The sequence below is a fragment of the Suricata suricatta genome, chromosome 4 (assembly GCF_006229205.1).
Source record: "Suricata suricatta isolate VVHF042 chromosome 4, meerkat_22Aug2017_6uvM2_HiC, whole genome shotgun sequence".
Lineage (NCBI taxonomy): Eukaryota > Metazoa > Chordata > Mammalia > Carnivora > Herpestidae > Suricata > Suricata suricatta.
In genome coordinates, this window is record NC_043703.1 from 139641552 (window position 1) to 139665676 (window position 24125).

The 24125-nt window shown below is 39.1% G+C and overlaps 1 protein-coding gene and 1 long non-coding RNA gene across 2 annotated transcripts in view; one reads left to right on the forward strand and one right to left on the reverse strand.

Annotated features, from left to right (window-relative positions):
* The window catches only part of TTC27 (tetratricopeptide repeat domain 27), a 183141-nt gene that overhangs the window by 67286 nt on the left and 91730 nt on the right, over positions 1–24125 (reverse strand). Inside the window, exons 11-12 of the mRNA XM_029937972.1 lie at positions 16446–16541; positions 12329–12451 (exon numbers count right to left, since the gene is read on the reverse strand). Coding sequence (XP_029793832.1) covers positions 12329–12451; positions 16446–16541 — 219 coding nt within the window. The remainder of the gene's footprint in view (positions 1–12328; positions 12452–16445; positions 16542–24125) is intronic.
* On the forward strand, positions 8875–12207 carry LOC115290177. Its single transcript, XR_003908003.1, has 2 exons — positions 8875–8990; positions 11414–12207. It is a non-coding gene; the product is annotated as an uncharacterized LOC115290177 (long non-coding RNA).

A 24125-nucleotide genomic window follows, 5' to 3' on the forward strand; every position in this document is an offset into this window, starting at 1 on the left:
GCCCGTTTTAAAACAAAGAAATAAAACTTTAGATTCCTTGGGTCAACTGGCCAGCTCAAAACCAAAAGATACTAAGTTGAAAAATGGGACCTTATTATCAGGCTCAATATTTGTCCTATATTCCACAGGTGTATATCAGCACCTGAAGTCTAAGAACTTCTGAAAATCCCTACTCCATAAAAGCAGCAAGAAGACTGGCAAAAAGTTTTAGAATCAACTTTTTCATAATTCTAGAAATTAACCAAAAACTTAAAATAATCCAGGGAATGTTTATTTTAAAAAAGGGGTGATATCTTGGTAAGAACAACAAGTTTTGTGTGATTATTTAATTGTTTTTATTTCTGTTTTATATTTATTTTGGAGAGCAAGCAGAGGAGGGACAGACAGATGATCTGAAGCACACTCCATGCTTACAGCCTGATGTGGGGCTTGAACTCACAAACCTTAAGACCATGATCTGAGCCAAAGCTGGACAGTTAACCCGCTGACCCGCCCAGGCACCGCACTTTCTGTGATTTTAGCTTGCACCATTCCTATTCCCCTTTCTCCAACTTTGTAGGAGCTCTGAAAACCAACAGCAGCAATCACGGCGATTAGTGGCAGGGCAGCCACTAGAGGGTACATAGTGGGTTTTGAGCTCCTCTAAAGTCTTGTTCCTAAAAAAGTGTCGTTATAGGACCAGTCTGGTGGTTTCCTGGAAGAGCTCACTTGCAAGGCCGTCTGTATTTAACCTAACTCTGAGTTTGCCCAGTGAAAAGTCTTTCTCAAAAACAATTAGAGACAACTGGTTAATTCTGTACCTGTCTGAAGTGGTATAGAACAGGGTGGGACAGTAGGCTAACCAAAAAAAGTGGCAAAACGGAATGAGATACACATAAGGGCTTTGAAAGGCACCAACCAGGGGACTCCGGAAGGCCATGAATGTGTAAGGTGCCGCACGCATTCAGGAAAGACCCGACGGGGCCCTGAGCTCTCACCTTAGGCTGACCTCGAGGCTCTGCACAAGCACTCAGTGAAGCTAGGGCCGGGTTGTTATCTGCCCAGCTGAGCACTGGAAGCATGTTCCAACACGCATGCGCGCGCGCGCACACACACACACACACACACACACACACACACACACACACACACAGAGCCCATCAGCAAAGATGGGGAGACGTGCTGATTTAGGCGTTCAAGGAACTTCCTGTCTAATCATTAGCTGACCATTCAGCTAATCAACCTGAGACTTCACAGCTACACGAACAAAGAATACAGATTTTACAGAATTACTTAAGAAATGTCACTAAACAAAAAAGAACACAAACAGCAATAACAACCTGATTTCTAGAGTTGCCACATTATATTATTTAAAACATCCAATTTTCAACAACAAACTACAAAAATATGCAAAGAAACAAGAAAGTATGGCCATTACACAAGAAAAAGACATCAACAGAAACTGTCACTGAGAATGCTCAGATGATGGACTTGGTAGACACTTAAAACATTCTATTTTAAATGATTCCTAGTACAAGGACTAAGAAAATACCTCAATATGGGGGAAAAAAAAAAAAGTAGTGGTGCCTGGCTGGCTCAGTCTGTAGAGCATGCAACTCTTGACCTTGAGGTTCTGAGTTCAAGCCCCATGTTAGGTGTAGAGATTGCTTAAAAATAAAATCTTAAAAAAAAAAAAGCAAAATGGACAATGGAATTGAAATGGCACACTTAGCCAAAAACAGGCTAGTAATAGGGAAAGACAAAAGACACAAAACATATAGAAAATAACAAAATAACCAATATATATCCTACATTATCGGTAATTACATCAAAAGTATTAAACGTTGCAATCAAAGGCAGGGATGAGCAGGAAGTTTAAAACAATGATTCAATGAATGCTGTCTACAAGAGACACACTTTTAGTGAGACACACAAAAAGGCTCAAAATAAAAAAATAAAGGAAAGAAAAAAAAGAAGACATCATACATACATCAGTGCCCCAAAAAGAGTTGGCGTGGCTATGTTAATATCAAACAAAAATTGTTAATAGGATGAATTAAGGTCATTTTAATGATAAATATTCATTCCATCAAGAAGACATAATTGTAAGTATATACTCACCTAACAACAGAGCCCTAAGTTACATGAAGCCAAAATGGACAGATCTGAAGAGAGAAATGCACAATTCATCAAGAATATTTGAAGACTTCACTTTCCAACTACTAGTAATGGATAGAACAACTATACAGAAGATAGAAATGACAGACTTGAACACCACTATAAACTAATTAAGCCTACAAGACATCTGAAGAACACTCCACCCACAGCAGAAGAATACACACAAAACCTTCTCCAGGGTATACTACATCTTAGGCTGTAAAAGAAGACTTAATACATTTGAAAGGACTGAAGTCATACAAGTATACTCTCCAACCACAATGCGATGAGATTAGAAAGCAGTAACGGAGAAGTTTGGGGAATTCACAAATTCATGGAAATTATATCATACAGTGCATAATAACCAACAGGTCAAAAGAGAAATCATAGAGCTATTAAAAACACTTCAAGATAAATAAAAACAATATAATATGCCAAAGCTTATGGAATGCAGTGAAAACAGTGTATAGAGGGAAATTTATAGTTGTAAATGCCTATACAAAAGAAAAAAGATCTCAAAGCAATCATCTAATCTTCTACCCTAAGAAACTAGAAAAAAAAAGTAAATTCAACCCAAAGAAGCAGAAGGAAGGACATAATAAAGATTAGTATATATAAAGAATAAAAAAAACAAAAGAAAAACAGACCAGAAGTTGGTTCTTTAGACTCAAATTACTAAAATCAGAAATGAAAGATGAGAAATCACCAACTTTACAGAAATAAAAAGAATTATAAGGGAGTACTATCTTCCATAGGTACGCTATAGAAAAAATAGGATCCAAGATTCAGAACATCAAGCCATATCCTTAAAACACCTGCATGATCTAAATCTACCATTCTACAAATATTTATTTTACTTCCAAATGTACTGTCATACAGGCTGTAAAGATTCACGAATCCAAAGATCTTTAACACAGCCCTAAGGTCAGCAACCTTGCAAAGAAGAACATACACAAATGAAAGATCAAATAATCATCAGGAAAACTTTCACATTTGTAAACGCTAAGGTACCGAGAATTTCAAATACTTCCTCCATCAACTCATATCTACCTAAACACTTAGAAGAATGAGGAACTTAGGGAGTGGGTGGTATGTAACTCCTGTCACTAAACAATATGAATTCTGAGTATTCTATTCCCTGTAACATGGGCCTCCGGAGCCAGAATGGGGCAGCTTTCTGACTAAGTTAAGAACACACATAAGGAGTGATCTTGCTTAGTCTGAATTAGCCTCTTCTTTCCTCAAATTCCTATCCCACATTTTTCTGTTAGATAAGTCAGTTCTTTCTCCTTGAGATCTTATACCTCTTCATCCTGCCAACAGCATTATCTTTCCCCAGGGCAAAGCCTGTAGGCAATATATGTCCTTCCTTCAGTCAGGCACCCTGCGTTCCTCAGCCTTCTTCCTCACTGTTTCCAACATGCTCTCTTTGCTTCTCCCTCCTCCACTTAGCCTCTCAATTTATATAATTCATTATCAAATAAAGAACTGTAAGAGATATGCCCAGTGAACATAAATAAAGCACAAGGGCTTATAATATCCTTTTTCAATATCAAAATGTGGGTGGCCAGACATCTTCACAGAATGCAACAGCTTTGGTATTTCTGGCTATGGGTTGCTACTTCCCTATGGAAAAATATAGATGTACATCTTTTATAGAACACAAGAAATCTGTCATCTAAATATCTATTACATAGGATAAAACTATTTTCCCAAAAATGAAAAGGCATACTTAAATGGGCAACTGGCTACAATTAGGCTAGGTTGTTTGCAAGAATCTTGTCACCTGCAAACCCCAAAGACCATTCCTCCACACATACATACATAGCGAGACTGTTCCAACAAACTGTTCTATTCTATATTTGCAAACAATGAATTATTATTCTTAAAAAAATTTTTTTATATTTATTATTGAGACAGAGAGAAACAGAGCATGAACAGGGAAGAGGCAGAGAGGGAGACACAGAATCCAAAGCAGACTCCAGGCTCTGAGCTGTCAGCACAGAGCCCAACGCAGGGCTTGAACCCACAAACCGTGAGATCATGACCTGAGCCAAAGTCAGATGCTTAGCCGACTGAGCCACCCAGCGCCCCTGAATTATTATTCTTGATACAATTTTTTTAAGCAATAACTATACATAGTGAATCTCAGTATAAAATGACGTGTGGCTAAGGCTTAAGCAGAAGCTACAATTATGGCTGGACTAACGCTCCACTTCCTGATACCTGTACTGGTAACCTGCACGACTTAGAGCAAGGGTCCCCTGCCCAAATGCCCAGAGATGCTTGCAGTTACTGAGAATGAGTGAGCCCATACAAAGAGGAACGCCAGTCAGAACAATAATGTGGCAATTTGGCCTGGTGTTTCCACATTGTTTAAGAGAAGTGAAGAAATCAAGATACCTAGAAGAAACCACCTGAAAATGTTTAAGTTTTTTCAAAATACTGTGTAAGCCAAAAAAACACTACTTGTAACATCCTAGTTAGAGCATTAACCTCTCACCCTAAAGCAGACATCAATGGCTCTTTTTCCTCCTCAGCATCCCTGCTTTGATCTTCTGATAATAGGAACTCCTCTTTCCTGAGGGGAACCCCTTCTATATGGTTGATGTGGGGCCTATTGGAGGTGAGGCCCCATGACTCTGGCCCCTCAGTCTTTGCTGGAACACTTCTGTTACAGTCATAGAATTGACTATATTTCTCTACTGGGATTACTAAGCTTGAGCCTGCTGTGGCAATCTAACGCCGCATTAAGAGAGCCACAGAGTCATGATGATGTCACCTCAGCCCCTGGATACATCTATTATGCCAGGTCTACTAGAATTTTCAGTTGCATGAACCAATAAATTCCCTTTTTTTGCCTAAGCCAATATATGTTGGTTCTCTTACAACCAGAAGAGTCCTAACATGTCCCTAGAAAACTGTGTTGTGTAATCCATTCTACAGACTTCCAGGTACAGGAAGAAGATCTTCAAGAACACAGGTGCCTTTAGTCAGAAAGGCAGTTCAATGCTAATTTTACTTACAAAATGTAGGACCCTGAGCAAGCTAATATTCGGAGAGTCTGCTCCTCATTTGCACCTTACCTACAAGAATGAGATGTGAAATGTACCTAGCTTTGTGTCAGGCAGACAGTAAGACCTAAATTAATGTTTGTGTTCTTTCTCAACTCCCTCTTTTGGAAAACCAGATTAGAAAGTAAAGATGCTTGGGTTTTGGGTACTAGAAAGGAGGAAGTGAACTTGAAACAGTTTCTAGGAACGTCAAAATTTTCTATTAACAATCACATTGTTCAAGTGCTTATAGTTTCTCCAACAGAAGAATTGCTGTTGTCAATTGTTGGGGAGGTGATTGATGTTAACTGCCAACAGGACTGGAGGAAGTGAGGTCAAAGGGGAAAACTACTGATTATTACAAAGTTAAAGTTTTCCACATAAGGCTAATTTCAGCCAAACATCATTTTTTTATGAAAGTGTGTAGAGACAGACACAGGAGGAGATGCTAGAGAGCTCAGAGAAAATGTCTGTACAAGATACAAACTGAATGGAGCACAGGGAGCCAGGTGCTCCCTGGCAGCACAGGGAGAAATACTTAGCTCTCAATATAACGGCCAAATAAAACTTGGAATCTGTATATAATTCCTTCTTAGCACCTGCTATCTTCTGCTGAAACATTCTCCTCGTGTGCATGTGTACTATCAAACTATAAGCTTTTTGGAGGTAAGTTCTGTCTCATAATCGGCTTTGGCATACCATTGCCCAGCACACAGTAGGTGCTCTATAAATGCTGGATGCATTCACTGAAACTAACCCTAAAGTCACAAAGGGCTGCTGGTGTTTTCTAAGTGTCTTCAGAGTCTAAATAAAGACAGAAGAGATTCTTCCCATAGAGAACAAAGGGAGAAGTCCTTTACAGGATGTTGTGACGTCAGAATATCCTGTATGATGGGTGACGTCAATACTAAACATGACTAAATTAGGACCTAATGACAAGTTTGTTCTAGTTAAGAGAGGTCACACAGCAGAATCTGAATTTCACAGGCCCTTATAACCCAAGTAGCCACACCTAGGAAATGACTCTTGTTGAGACTAAAAATACTGAGAAACAAAATGGATGGCCTAAAAGGAGCCTCTGGTATCTAATCAAGGATATGGGTAAAAATGAAGTTCAATCTCTGGTGAAAGGGAAGAGAAAACAGTTGAGGAGAATCGTCCATCCTTGAGTCAGAGGAATTATCAAAAGAAACTACCCTTGCTGGCTGTGACTTATGCCTGGATTTTGCAAATGAGCAAAAGGCATTAATAATTATAAAGTGTGCTAAGGGTGGCCTGGTCCCCATCTGACATTACATCTGGTCATCACAGGGGGCTGTGAATCGACAGAGCAACAACTCTAAGAAGCTCTCCTGGCAAAGAATGAAGGGGGTGAAATGAGCTCTACACCCAGATATGGTCCTATCTGACCTTGAGAATTTAAGGTCACACTAAGAGTCAGATTTGGCCACTTGACAATAGCCTTAGGCTTAAAAAAATGTGTTTGTGTCAGTGGGGGCATGTAACTTAACAACTTTGGGCATCCTTAACTCTAGTCTTTTCCCTGGCAGCAGAGAGAGCAAAAATGGATTATAATTTTCACTATTTCAGAGGCAGGCTCTCAAAGGCAGGGAGAATGGCTGCTGGAAAGGTGTTCTGCTGCCCCTGACAGAGTGGCTAAGGATGACAGGGCGGAGCTAAGAGACCTTCGTAGGGTTGGCCAGGGGTAATCCTAGCAGAAAGGCCACTGGCTCCTAGTCTAAATTCATGTCCTTCGAACAGCAATTGAGAGGTGAAAAGTGCAGAACACTCCCCCCTCTCCCCCCACCCCACCCCGCTAGACTTCTGTGTGCTGGTGCCCAGTCCTATTCACCCTCTCACTGAGCCAAGTGCTCACTAATTGCTTTTTACATTTATGTGTATGACAACACCATGCCCTGGCTTGATTTTCTGAAGGGGACTTGCCAAGATAAATACTCCAGGTCCAGGATAAAACAGAATAATTACAAACAGGCCTAGTTATCCAATTAGCTGTTCATCTATTTGCCTTACCAAGTTACAGAGTATGTTCGGTTATATTGCCTATTTTTCTCATTCAAGTGGGCACAAGAGTAGGTTTTGGCTTACAAGTCGAACACCTAATTTTTAAGGAATTAATAACAACCCCAGTGAGAGGCAGGGTGGAGAAAGGACTGAGGGCTTAAGAGAAAAGGAAGGTCTAAGCTCAGATTCCAAAACCTGCTTACTAGGGCTAATCAGTAAAGTGGTAAAAACAATTCACACTTGGTATATTGTTATAAATACTATATAACAGTGACAAAGTAATAATTATATGAAGTATGCAGTAAATAGAGGCATTCAAAATACTGCACTAGTGGAGCACCTGGGTGGCTCAGTTAGTTAGACATCTGACTTTGGCTCAGGTCATTGTCTCACGGTTCGTGGGTTGGAGCCCTGCGTCACGCTCTGTGTTGACAGTCCGGAGCCTGGAGCCTGCTTTGAATTCTGTCTCCCTCTCTCTCTTCCCCTCCCCCGCTCACTCTCTGCCTCTCTGTCTCTCTCTTTCTCTCTCGCTCAAAAAAATTTTTTTTTAATTTTTTAAATGCTGCACTATATCATAATATCATGCCCCCAGGGTCTAGCATATAACAACTAAGCAAAAATAAATTTCTTGAAGGCTCCTGTTTCTCTTCCTAAAGGTAAAAAATTAAAATGGGAGAGGAGAGATCTCATAATTTGCTTTTGGAGAGAGAATTTATGGCAGGAGTTGGAGTGGTTTCTTTTGCCACATGTAAAATCCAAAGGGAGATTTGTCTCAATGCAGTAACTATTCATAATGATTTGCTACAAGCCATTCATTTGTCAGGCCTAGGCTAGGTGTTGGGGGGACCACTGCAAATACTATAGACACAAGTCCGGTTCTTACACAGCTTACAGTTTAGTAAGTGAAATAAACCAGCAAAGGGGAGATCAGAGTAATGTTGGGTGTCCTAGGAGCGAACAGGAAAACACCCCAAAATCTAGGAGGGAGGGAGCAGGGAAAACTCACCGTGGAAAGTCATCACCAAAGAGAAACCTGAAGAATAAGTAATAGTGAGCCGAAGGAGGCCAAGTTCTAGACAGACAATAGCACATACAAAGGTCCTGAGGCGAAACAATGCTGCCAAGTCAAAACATTACAAGTACTTTCGTCCTGCTGGAACTTTGAACACAACCTCAATGAGCAAACACAAGCGGGGATGAAGCAGAGATAAAAGAGGGGACAAAGCAATTAGCAATGTAAGCACAGTCAGATCAGGAAGTGGCTGGTAAACCACTCCTGCTCAGGAGCTTCGACTTAACCCTGGAGACAAAGGGAAGTTACTGAAGAGTGAGAGTCACCTGATCAGATTTGTTTTTTAGGAAGACCACTCTGGCTGCAGTGTGGGAAAAGAGTTTGCAGGAAATCATTTACATCATATAAAGAAACTATTTTTAGAAGAAACCGACCTCCCCATCCCCCCTAAAACCAAACCAACCGCTAAAAGAGTCTCAGCTGTTTCAGAAATAAAACATTTACTTATAACTTAAAGGAAAGCTTTTCAAGAGCCTATGGCTACAATGACCTGCAAACACAGCAAAGTAAAAAATAAAGCTACGCAAGCAATCTCGGGTAGGCCTTTTGGAGAAAAAAAGGTCCTGATCCTTGTCATTCCACTCCCTTCCCATCTTCTGCAGGTACTTTATACCAACTCAGTGTTTGTCTTTCATAGAGGGACTGCATCGGCACACCGAAAGAAGAATTTGTCCACAGGCGTGGGGAAACTGCTAGAAGTGTGCCAGGTAACTTTAAAAACCTAAATGCTAACAGATGAGAACCAGGTCTGATCCCAAGGTCAGGAAAAATTAATCTGAGCTATTTTGCCAATGGTCATTAAATAATGAGAATTTCGGTTAAGCAGTGTCTAAATTAGAAAGTCTGAGACCCTACAATAATAAGAGTGCGAGCACCAGAACACGGTACTTAGAATTAGATACTTTTCCGAATTTGCCTTTTAAAAATAAATTATGCCGTTAAGCACTAAATGCGAGGATTTAAATTCACAAACTTCTAGTTAAATCAAATGTGGTGACAACTAATGGCACATGACCAAATCCTAACAGAATCTCAGCTGTTTTAGAAATAAAACATTTGCTTCCAGCTTAAAGCAAAACTTTGTTGGGTCTAAACCGATCTGCAAATATAGCATAAGAGTAACATGTAAGAGACGTCTTATATGTGACAAATGAAATGCTAAGTCAACTTTTAAAATAAAAGATTTGAGGGATATTTGGCTAAAACTCACAAAAGACTTTAAGACAAAGTAAATGTGCATTCCTAAAAAAAAAGACGCATATTTTCTAGAGTAATCAGAAACATGAGAATTTATCGTTAACATAAGACAATGCTTATAAGGTCATGTGCCGATGAAAAAATATATTAATACTACAACTATGAAATCTACTCCTGAAATCACTGTTGCACTATATACTAACTGGATGTTAATTTAAAAAAATAAATTAAATTAAAATTAAAATTAAAACTACAACTACTTTGGGGACAGAGTCAAATCCTTTCTCTGAAAGGGATGGATTCCTTATTTATTTTTCTTCTGCAGTGAGAGAGTCTCTGCTTTCCACATTTAAAAAAAAATATTTACATAAATTTAGTATTTCGAAACAAACCTTGGGGCTTGTGATTCAACAATTTAATTAACTCAGAAATTACTATTTCAAAAGAGACCATAATTTTACATAATTTATTTATTAAAAATATTTTTTAATGTTTATTCATTTTTGAGACAGAAAGACAGAACATGACTGGGGGAGGGGCAGAGAGAGAGGGAGACACAGAATCAGAAGCAGGCTCCAGGCTCTGAGCTGTCAGCACAGAGCCCGATGCAGGACTCAAACCCAGAACTGTGAGATCACGCCCTGAGCCACCCGGGCGCCCCCGGTTTGCTTATTTAGTTACTGGCCAACGGAAAGGACTGGCACCGAGAAGGGCACAGACTGGGAGGCGGATACTCATCCATCCACTTTGTGAAACACCTGGGTGCGGCTTTAGAGGCAGCCCCAGAAATATTCAAGTCCTCAAAGAAACATAATACTATGTTTCATTAAATCTGGGATGCTACCAATCATAAGACTAACTCTTAGCTAATAAAGAAAAAATGCTTTCAATTAAATGATGACATAATGCCTTGAAGGAATCACATCAGCCTCTCATTGTTCCGATACTTTCATAAAATAAACTATTCAGAAAATTTTGGCAATTTTTCCTGCCTTCCATACATTTTAAATGGCAGCCTTTTCTTATGCATCTCAAAACAAAACACAGTTTCATCTACTTAGGGGTGTCATCCTTTCTTGGCTCCCATAAAGCACTTAGTTGTTATTTTTAAAGAAAAGCAAATGAAATTGTGGTGATTTCTCCAAAGGCAAATGTTTACTTCACAACTACCAAACTTACATCTCTATACTTTGCTGCTGTCCTTTTCTGTGTGTTCAATAACTTTTTTATTTCAAGGCCAAATCCCAATTAAAATCTTTTCAAAGATATTCTAAATGGCGATTAAATGCACCCGATGTAGCAATGACCACAGGTACGTAACACTATTGAAGTGATGACATGTCGAAAGGATGACACTATGTATAGCGTGACTGAGTCTGGACAAGCACAGGCAACCTGACCAGACGGCCACTCGACAGCAGGCAACTCAAACATGCCATCAAGTGTCGGATACATTCAGAGATGTTAAAATGTGAAAAAGAAAAAAAACTGTCTTAGACTAGGAGCAGTCACAGCAGCCAACACTCACAAAGCCCTGTGAGGAAGGGACCATTCTAGGTCTTTACATAGGTTACATCATGAGAGCCTGTAGAGTAGGTTGATTAAGTCCCTCTAGGTGAGGAAACTGAGGCATGGGGGCGGGGCCTGGGTAACATGCCCAATATCACCAAGCTAGCCCTGGCAAGGCTGCCGCTGAATTCACACAGCCTGGGCCTGGAGGCTCTGCTTTTAACCACCTCGCCAGGGGGCCTCCCGAGCTAATAATCAGTAACCGGCCTTGTGACCTGAGGCAAATCACTAGAGACTCCTTTTCCTTATTTCAAAAAGGAGGGAATTGGAACAGATGATTATGGAGTTCTTTCCTGGGAGGAAAATACTAAAATTCTATAATCTTCTACAGTAAAATTTTATTTCCATGCTGGTTTCTCCTTAGGCCAATACAACTCAGACTTTTCACGGCCACCGGTGATGAGTGGAGGGAAGGCACCTTTTACTCCTGGTCTAACATCAGACATGCTTAGGAATGTATTTAAGAAACAGACACATGTACTTGTGCCATGACTTGTTTTTTGAGGGTGATGGCAAGAGGCTGACTGTAGAAACAAATGAACCAATGTGTGGGCTGCAGTCTGTGGTGTGCTACACTTACGATAGAAATGTAGTCATCTGAAAGTTTAATCCAAAATTAACATATGACTTCAACGTGTCAGTTTCAACAGATACTCTCGATGCAGGGCTCCTTGTTCTTTTAAAAATTCTGTCCATTTATGAGGGGAAAAAACAATAAATAACAGACATAAATATTGCAACATTTTCCCTCCCAAGCCAATTTAAGGGTGGAATTAAATGTGCACCACACACTTGACAATTCCTCTGCCCTAAGGGGGTGGGGGCCACACCCTCGGGTCTTCCGCAGGCCAAGTCAGCTGCGCTCCCTCCTAGGTGACCTCCCTTCAGCCCCGCAGACTCTGATCATGAGGCAACCCAGTGATGCCGAAAATAAGTCCTAATGCTTCGGTTAGAAGTCGTCCTTAGGAGGAGAGTTAGTAAAGGAAAGAGACCAAAATGCAGAGTCTTTAACGCTTTCGTTATTCGTTCTTAAACATACATCGTACCAATTTTGGCCTGCTCTTCTCTTTTACGTATACATGCACGTGCATACCCATAAAATTATTTGCCCCAACAAAAACCAGAGGAAACGTTAAAAAGATTTCTGAAGGAAGAAGTTAAAAAAAAAAAATGTAAGTCAACTACCAGCAAAAGTGGCCTTAGAAAATCAAAGCAAAGCAAGAAAGACGCCCGCAAACAGAAGGCTCTCGCAAGGATACATGCTGTCCCTTTTACATACCTTCCCGTGCTGCCCAGTTCTCTCATAACAAATGACAACATCTTCCCACATCTCTAGCTTCTCAAATATCTGAAGGGCTGAACTCGTGCATCCCAACTCAAAGAGAAAACTTGCAAGTTGGCGCTAGAAAAATCAAGTTAAAATAGTGAACATTTCTTTATGTAAAGAGAATCCCATTTGCCTTGCAGGTGTATCCAATCTGCCATTTTAAGGATCTACTTACTGTAATAAACGTATCATTTCTACAACTTGATCTCTACTGATTAGAAATTTACAGTGATTTAATACTTACCTCTACTCTAGCAAGAGGATAAGAAACTAAAAACTACAGAAACTTTCAGAAGACTCAATATGTCCATTTTTAGCAAGAACTCAGAATAACTTAAAAGCAAAGTCAGTATTTCTTTCTTGCCTAGAGATTCTGTTACAATCTGATTTGTAAAGCTGAGATCCAATAAATCAACGTTAAAAAACTCTAGCTAGAATGGCTGGAATCAAAAAGATAAGTGTTAGCAGGGATGTGGGAAAAAGGGAACCCCCCTGTACTGTTGGTGGGAATGTAAACCGCCATGTAAAACAGTATGGCGGTTCCTCAAAAAAACTAAAAATAGAGCTACCTATGATCCAGCGATTCTACTTGTGGGCATTTTTCCAAGAAAACAAAAACATTAACTTGAAAAAATATCTCCACTCCTGTGTTCATTATAGCATTATTTACAATAACTTGAGACAAAGAAGCAGCCAAATATTCATCAGGGGATGAATGGGTAAAAAAATTGTAATGTACACGTATACACACACACACACACACACACACACACACACACACACACAGGAATATTATTTAGCCATTAAAAAAAAAAGAATGGTATTTTGTCACCTGTGACACTATGCATGGACCTGGTGGGCATTATGCTAAATGAAGTAAGCAGACAGAGAAAAATAAATAGAGCATGGTCTCCCTTATAAGAATCTAAAAACAACAAATTCGCAGAAACAGAACACACTGGTGGCTGCCAGAGGTTGGGGGTGAGGGTAGGGGAAATGGAGGAAGGTGGTCAAAAACTACAAACTGCCAGTTAAAAGTCAGTTCTGAGGAGTAATGTACAGCTTACTGGAGGCTGCGACAGTTCACAACACTGCACTGCATGCTTGAAAGCTGCTAAGAAAGTAGATCTTAAAAAGTTCTCATCCCAAGAAAAAAAATGTGTTCTATGTGAGGGGACGGATGTTAACTAAACTCAATGTGGTGACTGCTTCACGATGTATAGATGCACCATTATGTTGTACACCTAAACCTAATACAATGTTATATGTCAATTATATCTCAAACTGGGAAAAAAAATTGAACTCAAACAAATAATAAAAACTCTAAGCACTCGATAAAAATGACATAAATCTATGCATTAGCATTTGTGTATTTCATTCACGAAGGCATCTCTGGGTCTTTTTTCACTCAGGTCTACTCAGATTTATTTCAAGCACATTCTAAAACACTGACTTTATTTCCCAGCCCTTAGGAGATAAAAAGGGGACAGACTGTGGCGAGGCCAGCGAAGGTTAACACAAAAAGATAAATATATTGTGGTTTATAAATAGCTCATCCTGCAAGAATGGAAAAAATATCAGAAAGTTTTCAGAAGTGGGGGCACCTGGCAGGCCCAGTTGGTAGAGCGTGCAACTCTTGATTTCAGGATCCTGAGTTCAAGCCCCACGTTGAACAGAGAGCTTACTTAAAAAAAGAAAAAAGAAAAAAAGTAGGTAAGGTTCTTGAATAATATATGGGTTCATACTAGTGAGAACTGTGTTTTAGTATTCTTTCAAAATTCAGTACGTATTTAGTTAGGAAGCCAAAGGATATGGAAAATCTGGGTTGACAAAATTAGGAAGTAAAACGAAATATATCTGAAACGTATAAGCTAATATATTAACAAAATAAATAAAGGGGATGTTCTAATTCTTCCTTATGCCATGAATTTTGGGGAATTTGGCTATTTTAGGATATTTAGACATTTAAGAATTGAACATAATATGCGGGTGCTGGGATAAATCTTAGTGCTCATGCACTAAGCACTTTAATCTTTTCATTATAATAGACGAGGAAAGTTATGGCATCTAAGTTGTTATGGCTAGCGACAATAAAGACAGTATCTTTTGACAATAAACTATGCTATTATTTTTTGATCTTTACTCCCTATAATTATAGAAAGAAAAAAATAATTTGTTAAAGAAAGAGGATGTTTACCTAATTGCCTAAAGATCCTAAAATCTACAGCTTCCTAAGCAGATTTTAAAATAAACTTTGCGTCTAATTCTATTTGAACGGTATTTAATTTTCCTAGTGCTTCTGTTCAGAAACAGATTGAAAGCTCTACCCTCCACATACATGTTTTGTCATAATAACAGGTCAGAATCTGAAATGTTTATCTACCACAAACCACACAGCACAAAGCACGTAACAAATTTCCCAGATCAGGGTCGAAAACATGCCAGAAAGTTCCAGCTGTTAACACCTTCTTGCTAAAGACAGTGTTCCTTTTGAGATAACGTAACAAAGCTTTTTATTTGCCTGTGATATTGAGACATTTTCAATAGATAACGTGAATTACAATGTATAATAAACCCCCTAGATTTCCCTGTGTTTGTATGACATACTTGGATGCCTGCTGGCTCAGTCGTCAAGCATCTGACTTCACCTCGGGTCATGACCTCACAGTTCATGAGTTTGAGGCCCGCATCAGGAGGGCTAGAGAACTGCTTCCGTTGAACACAAGCCCAACTTCAGGTAAAAACACAAGTCCTGGGTGAGCCCTGCTTCTCTCTCTCCTCCCTCCCTCTTTCCCTCCCTCACCCTCTCTCTCTCTCTCTCTCTCTCTCTCTCTCTCTCTCTCTCTCTGCCCCTTGCTCATTTGCACCCTCTCTCTCTCAAAAGAAGAATGACATCACAAAATCTAATGGGGATTCAGAGTCATTGAATGGTGGGATGGCATTTATAATTCCAAATCGCTACCTATGTGCATAATTCGTGTCAGAGAGGACAGGAAGCTAGCTAAAACTTACTAAATCATCTAGAAATTTCTGCCAGGCACCATTTGATTCTACTTAACTTCTCAGTGCCATAGCTTCCTCATCTATAAAATGAGGATATTTCGCAAAGTTGTTCTAATAAAATACTATACTGTGTGCAAAATGCAGAACAAAACGCATGCATCATACTAAGTGCGCAGTAAAAGCCGGCTGTTAATTACACCTTTCCAATAAGGAAAGCAGACTAAACTTGGGAAATGAGAGAAATCTACTTTCTGAACAGCTGTGTGATCCACACTGGAAAATACTAGTCAACTGCACGAGGCCTCCGTTTGGGGACCAGGTGTCTAAGTTGCCTTCAGTGCTAAAATTTTACAAAATGGCAGTATCATACCCAAAACCCAGGAGAGAACTGTGAGGCAGGTGCTCAATCCCAATCCGGAGCTTTAGGAGCTACACTAGGTACTCCCACACCTCAGACCAAGGAAAGTAGTCAAGGGTATCTCACAATGTAGAGCAAGAAACAAACGCTTTATTTAAGTTGTTTTGGATAACAACTTGGTTAAAAGGTTCATTATCTGGTAAAAGGTCCTAAAGGGCTTTTATTTTATTATTTTTTTTAATGTTTATTTATTTTTAAGAGAGAGAGTGCATGTGAGCAGGGGAGGGGCAGAGAGAGGGAGACAGAGGATCTGAAGTGAGCTCTATGCTGACAGCAGATGGTCCAACCCGGGGCTCGAACTCAAGAACCACGAGATCATGACCTTAACCGACTGAGCCACCAGGCGCCCTCAAACGGACTTTTAACTATAAAAAGTTATTTTGAAAATGAAAGCTTCTGTGGTTCTTCCACTACTTAATTTCAAGGATTCTATTTAATCTAGTTTTAAATTCTTTTAAAAACGTTTTAAAAGTTAAATATCACTTGAACCAAAATAGCAACGTGAAGTAATTGGCAATCCCCAGCTAGAGACTTCTACCAAAATATTTGCAAACTCAAACATAAACTGAAAATCATTCTTTGCTAATGCATTTATCTTTCAAATGCAAAGTATTTCCCATACCTAATGACAGACAACAACAAAAATACCTGAATGGCCCAGTGAGGGGGCACTTGACAGCAATAGAAGATCTTCAGACGGTCCAATACAGAGGTAGTCTTGTCTTCAAACTGGTCTGCAAGAGCCTTAAGAAAACATGTCATCATCAGAATCTATGTGTACAGGAACGCTTTAATAGAAATAAGATTCTCACTGTAAAAGTTATACAAATAGACATATAAACAACATAGAACATGAGTCACTTTGATAAGGTGATGGAATATGTGCATTTTTTCTTGAATTTCTTCAAATGTTTAAAAAACTTTAAAATTAACCAACATTTACCTAAACATATACATTAAAAAGTTTTAAAACTAAGATTTCCTATAATGATTCTTTCAGAGAACTAGCTTTAATTCATCAGGCTTTTTACTTTTTCTAAGAAAAAGTGCTCTTCTTTTGAAGTTTCTTTATTTGAGAGAGACAGAGACAGTGCGAGCAGGGAAGGGGCAGAGAGAGAGGGAGAAAGAGAATCCCAAGCAGGCTCCACACTGTCAGCACAGAGCCAGATGCGAGGTCATGACCTGAGCCAAAATCAAGAGTCGGACACTTAGCCGACTGAGCCACCCAGGCGCCTCAGAAAAAGTGTTCCTTAGCATATCTGTTTCACAGCCATAATTCACTTTGACAGTGGCATTTGCTAATATAAGTCAGAGAAAAATTATATGAAGAACATCATTTGAAACTATTTTTTCAGGAATACAGTGAGAGCAAAAGGCGGAACTCTTTGGTCACAGAGAGTGAGTTTTCTTACTCTTCAGCAATGTAACTATAGGGCAAGACGTTCATTCAGCAAGACCATCCTTAAGGTACACTGGACGGCTGCAAGCTCCATGTGTTGAAACTCCCTCTGCTGTAAAATATCACTGAACTCCCAAAGCTTCATCAAGAAGCAGACATGAAGACCAAGATGGCCGACTCTGCAAAGAGGTACCAGGACCAACTACAAAATCAAAGGCTGGCACCATCCAGTGGTCAAATGATCAGTCATCGAAAAGCTCACATATTCAGCATCCAAGTGAATGCAGCCACACTCTGGAGTTCCTAAGCAAAAACATGCTAGTGGCCCCATTACCACAGTCATCTTCACCTGCCTCTTATTATATCATTCAATTTATTATAAGTATACATATTTTTTCTGACATACACTTACATCTTTTCTCAACTATAAATGATCATGACTTTTCTGCATAATGCGGTACTCTTTTCTATTCATTCATTTTTTTGCCAGTTGACTAGTTTTCACAGGCCTATCCTATGAGGATTACATGGTGACCATGGGTTAATGTTAATTTTCTGATTTCAATGCACATATTGTGGTCAATGTAGGAGAAGGTCTTAGTATTTTAAGATGATGAAGTACCATGTTGGAAACTTACTTGCAAATTCTTCGGGATACAAGAAATAGTTGTACTGTACTTGCAACTTGTCTATAACTTTGAAATTGTTTCAAATTTTTATGAAATTAATTTTTACAATCGAAAATCTCAAAAAAGTAAGAGGTCGCAAGTCTAAACTTCCTCAAAAGAAAGAAAACAAGAACCTAACATATCCCAGTGTACAAGCCCAAGACAAGGAGATCAGCTTCTAAGCAGGAAACTTCTAAATTGGGAGTTCTGTATATTTTACTAGGCAGGAGATAGACTTGTTAGCCTAAGAATATCCTGTAGAATGAGAAAATACTCATTATATCACTTCTTTGACAATCCAAGATGTTATTCAATCAAGTCCATCAGACCAAACTGAGACATAACCAGACTCTTAAACCATCTTGGTCAAAATATTTTTAAAGCGTTCTGGCCTTACTTCAGAGAAACTTAATAGCAAAAAGGCTGCATGCTTCTGCCCAAAGCTGTTTAGTTGTAAGAGGAAGAGAAGAAAAACTTCTAGCTGAATACATATGGTTACAATACATAAATAAAAGGTTCACTGAATTAATTCATCAAAAGGGGGCACATTTTTCCTTTTATCAATTCTTTTTCTTTCTTTGGAAAGAAAAAAATAACTAACACTTATTTAATTAAAATGATAAAAGCCAAAATCATCATCACAACACCTATTTCTATATGGTCCTAATTACACGCAAAACACTTTACTTAAAAAAAAAAAAAACTCATGTTGCTTGCTGTAGGTACTTCGTCTAGCTAAAATATATCAAAATGCTCAGTAAAAACTTCTTGATTAATGATCAGATTTATTGCGTATTTCAGATACTCTCAGATACCTTTAGATGATCTCAGAGTATTTAAGCATCTCTGAGATTCTCAGATACTCTCCAAAATCACCAAAGGTGACAGGAGATCAGATAACCAATATTTACCTGAGCTGGATCCCCTGAATGAGCCCCTGCAGAAGTGCAGTCATGCTTTATAAGAACTTGATTAGGCCATAAGTATGAGAATGATTAAAAACAGAATTCTAACCTATTTTCACTCCTGTACAGAATATACTTCTTCCTACTTTAAGCATGATGGCCACTTAAATATTTAAAGATTTACCCACGCATAAAACTAGGAACCGCAAATTAATATACAAATGAAAGGGATGTCGATATACTGTTATTTGCCTATTTCCTCTACTGAATTCGAAGTACTCTTTTATTTGCTAATTCACTATAAACACAGGGACGTATTTATAGGACGTCTCTAGATTTTTCAGAGCAAGATTTTTTTTAGCAACGCATTCTGAAATAATTCTATTCAAACAAACTGTTATCCTTTTAGGCATGATAAATAAGTCTATTATATACAAATAAATTCAAGTGTCTTAGAGGAGAAACTGTGTTGGTAAGTGTAAGTGACCTGGATTCTGGTCTAGGTTTATCTCCAACAAGCCAGTGATCAAACCACAATGGTATTCATCTATGACATGATGTCTGCACTTCCAACATTCAGTGGGTACAGGCTTTATCAAAAGAGTATTTTGATCCATTTCAAGTATTTGAGGAGGTCTGCACCATCAACGGGACACAAGATTTGTTAGTTGTAAATCAAACATCCAGATAGTTTGGAAGACGATGTGGGACGTTCAGTACTAGAACAGGACTGAATGGAAGCGGGCCTCAATCACTACTCTGGAGATCTTTGTGCACAAAAACGAACACACACAATGCACTCTGTGAGAAACGGGCCCTTTGCAAGCCTGCACATACTCCCAGAAATTAGGTAAGTGGTTCTAAAGCAGTGTCCTACCCTTGCTCCATTTTCTCTTTCTCGTTTCTAAATTTCATGAATTTTACACTGGAAAGTCATGGGCACTTGATTATAAAACTGACATGAGGAGGCAGTCTTTAAGGAAAGATAATAATGCCAAAAATGGAGAGAGAGAAAGACAAGCATACATATCCTAGACCAACCATTAAGAATTGAATCATTGAGAAATGAAAGCAAGAGAGAGCATAGTCCAGGACTGTGACCAAAGAATGAAGAATAGACTAGGGCTTGGTCCACAAGTGTGGGAAAGAGCCAAGTCACAGAAAATCCAGCCATGATTGCGGGGACACACCAACAATGACTGTGTGATGTAGACACATTATGATATGAGACTGCTATCAAGTTTTAATGTCATTAATTTTAATTTTAATGTCATTTTCTCCCCAAATACCACCTCAAAGCATTTATACTCTGAGCGTCCTTTGAGAAAACGTACTCATGCGTATGGATTCCCTAACCTCATGCAAAAACCACTCTCAAACCTTCCAGGAGCCTTAGTATCACAGGTCAGAAGATATTTCTATGTAATGGGAAATAAAAGAATAAAACCACAGAAAGCAACGATGTGCCTTTTCAGTGTTCTGTCTTCAGTAGAAAAAGAACTTGCACACAAAAAAAAACTAGGGAAGGTCAAGCCTAAATTTTAAAATTAGCACATGGAGAATGATTTAGTATAGAAGGACAATTCTGTACAAGGTCTGGTATGATTTAGACTTTATTTATGTGCTCATATCTAAAAGTATGGCACACATATCTTCAAAGGAACAGAGCTAGTCCCTAAGGACCCACCCTTTCACTGAAGGCTATTCATTCTTGCTAGCGTGATATCAGTGTTTATCATCTTTCTGAAGAGCCAAGTAGAAATTAACTGATAATCTAAAAGGTATGATTGATCATATGCCAAAACACCTTGCTTTGTTGTACAATCTCTGAGCATGTGTGTGTGTGTGTGTATAAAGGAGCGTTAGATTTATTATAAAAAGATGTACTTAATCAAATATATCCAACAGTTGGGCTGAATAGCTTCCCCTGACAGGAGTCTGCAGTCATTCAGCTATGATTTACAAATAGAGTAGTCAAGCTAACTACTGCCTCAACCCCCCATTTCCAAGAAAAGTTCCAATAGGATCAAGGAGAATGAGAATTAAAATCTATTACAAATACTATGCATTAACAACACCATTAAACCTATTGTTAGCCCAATTATACCTCATGTATAGGAAACTGCAATTCAGAGAGATAAAAATGAGTTGCCCAAAGCCATAAAGCCATAAAATAAATGAGCCTGCTTGATTCCAAAGACCAAGTTGATAGCTTCATTAAAACCTCACCTTGCAACGAAGTGCGCAATTACCAGGGCTGTGAAAACAAAAAGGACCGACTCACTGGAAAAATATCCAGAACTCCGAAACCATTTGTTTTTCTTTTTTCCCCACCTGAGTCCCATAATATGGGAGTCAGGGCATGGCCTGGTCAAGAACTTCAGACACAGAAAAGACTTTAGTGTGGGGGCTGGTAGAAGCTGGGTCTATTCATGGGGACTGGGAGAACATGGGTGTCTTTATTTATGATTCCAGAGCAAACAGATGAACATAAAAGGTAATCCTCAAGGAAGCAGACCCCTTAGTCATAACTTAGATCAGTAGTCTTAAACTATTTGGTTTCAGGACAACTTTAAACTCTTATAAATTGTTAGGGAATCCAAACAGCTCTTATTTGTATGGGCTACAATCTATCAATAGTTATATTAAAAATTAAAATTGAGAAAAATGTAAATCCGTATTAATCCATTTAAAAATAAAATAATAGAGCACCTAGGTGGCTCAGTCAGTTAAGCGTCCGACTCAGTTTAGGTCATGATCTCATGGTTTGTGAGTTCAAGCCCCACATGGGGCTGTCAGCACAGAGCCCACTTCGGGTCCTCTATATCTCTTTCTCTCTCCCCCGTTCCTGCTCGTGCTATCTGTCCCCCGCAAAAAATAAGCGATAAAAAAAGTTTTAATAAAAAATAAAATAATACATGCATTATATTAACATAAATAACATGTCTTTAGGAAAAAACAACTTTTTTAAGTCTTGAAAAGATTGGTAATGTCATACATTTTTTGGACATCTCTTTAATGTCTCACTTAGGTGATGACATCTAAATTCTCAAACCTGCTTCTGTAGTCAATTCATTGCAATATAGTATTTTGACTGAAGTTTAGGAAGAAAATATGGCCTCATACAGCTATGTGGTTGGAAAAGAGAAGAGTAATGTTAACAGTTCTTCCCGTTAATTGTAGATGTTATTCTTTGATACTACACTAAAATTCAACATGTAGTGGCTTCTTAGCATTATCTGCCATGTGAACTTTTCTTTGTCACAGTAAAATACAAATAAACAAATAAACATACAAAAAACTCTCACTGATCTACCTTAAGCCCCGAATGGATCTTTTACAGAGGCTTGATTTTTTTACCATCTGTTTTAGTCATTAGGAAAATGCACAGATATTCCACATGTGACCTATTTCACATGATATTAAAAAATCACATATCTTAATATCACCAGCAATATCATCAGAAAACTCTACCTGAAGTATTGGGAAACTATCAAGTTCATAGTGGCAGATCCAATCCAATTTTTCCAAAACTCTCATTTTTTTCTTAAAAGCTCAAGATTTTATCACTAGTAACAAATTACTGTCAATTTCTCTCCTTGAAGTGGTGAGCTCACTTCATTGTTTTTCTGAAATAATTTCTGCCAAATAATTAAGTTTGAACACCCCAAGGGTATCAGTAGTTCTTTCAAGTAAAATCATGTTCCGCAAGCAAAACCGCTAGTTCAGCTTTTTCCTGAGACAACCACGGTACGTTAGCACACAGCACAAGTGTCTCCTCAGTACTCCCCGCTTCATCACAGAGAATATTTCAAAAGACACCATCAAGGGTAAAGACTTAATGAAATAACATTGGGGCACCTGGGTGGCTCAGCTGGTTGAGCGTCCGAATCTAGACACTCAGGTCATGATCTCATGGTCATGGGATTGAACCCAAAGTCAGGCCCTGTGCTGATTGTGGAGCCTATTTAGGATTTCTCTCCCTCTATCTCTCTCTTACCCCCTCTCTCCCTCTAGTAAATAAATAAGCTTTAATAAAATAATATTTACTGCTTTATCAAAGGCATTCATAAGGGAAGCAGATGATGACCACGCTCGGTCTGCTGCCTCCCACCTTGATTCAGGTGAAGGAGCCACCAGTCTGTTACCCCAACGCTTCTTTTGACCCAATGTCTGAACAGAGTGCAAAGGTAAATAATACCCCAGTAGTAGTATTACAGAGATCATTTTAAACTGTAGATATACTGAAATGATCTGGGGGGCCTCCAGGGTTCCACAAATCCCCCTTTGAGAACTGCTGCCTTAGAATTAGCAAATGCACTCACAGGCTCTAATGCCTTCCCCACACCCACCTATCTCAAACTTTCTCCCCAAACTTCTTGCTTAGTGTTTAAGGAAATACTCAGATGGGGTGCCTGGGTGGTTCAGTTGGTTAAGCAGCCGACTTCGGCCTAGGTCAGATCTCACTTTCGTGGGTTCGAGCCCCGCATCAGGCTCTGTGCTGACAGCTAGCTCAGAGCCTGGAGCCTGCTTCTGGTTCTGTGTCTCCTTCTCTCTCTGCCCCTCCCCCTCTCATGCTCTGTCTCTCTCTGTATCAAAAATAAATAAAACATTAAAAAAAAAGGAAATACTCAGAAATCCTTTTTATCATCTTGCCTTCAAAAATTAGGAAATGAGGGTGCCCGGGTGGTTTCGTTGGTTATACATCTAACTTTGGCTCAGGTCACAATCTTGTGGTCTGTGGGTTTGAGCCCCGTGTCGGGCTCTGTGCTGAGAGCTCAGAGCCTGGAGCCTGCTTCAGATTCTGGGTCTCCCTTTCTCTCTGCTCCTCCCACTCTCACGTTCTGTCTCTCTCTTTCTCTCTCAAAAATTAATAAATATTTTAAAATTTTTTAATAAAAATAAAAATCAGGAAATGAAAACACAAGCCGGCCTGTTTATAATCTGCAAGGATTCTAAAAGTGCAAAGAATAACAAATATTATTGAAACCTAAGTGAAAGTTTAAACCTCCTAGTATCCTGTTTCCTAAAAAAAGTTAAGTAGTTAAGTCATAATAAATACACCCTACCCTCCTCACTGGGTGCCCAGTGCCAGGCTCCTGTTCTTCTGAGCTCAACATCAACTGGCCCCAGATTCCGAGACACTTAATAACACTCACCTCTAAGGTGCCTCCTGGCACTCGAGCTCCTGTTAAATCACACAACTGTGGCCTCCAGACCTGCGCAAATGACCTTTTAGCCTCTGTTCTCTAAGTACTGGGGCAGGCGTGAGACAGAAAAACATCTGGAGCTACTAAAGATTAACAGCCTACCTCTGCCTAAGGCAGTCTCTCTCAAAGGCGCCCATAAGCAGCAC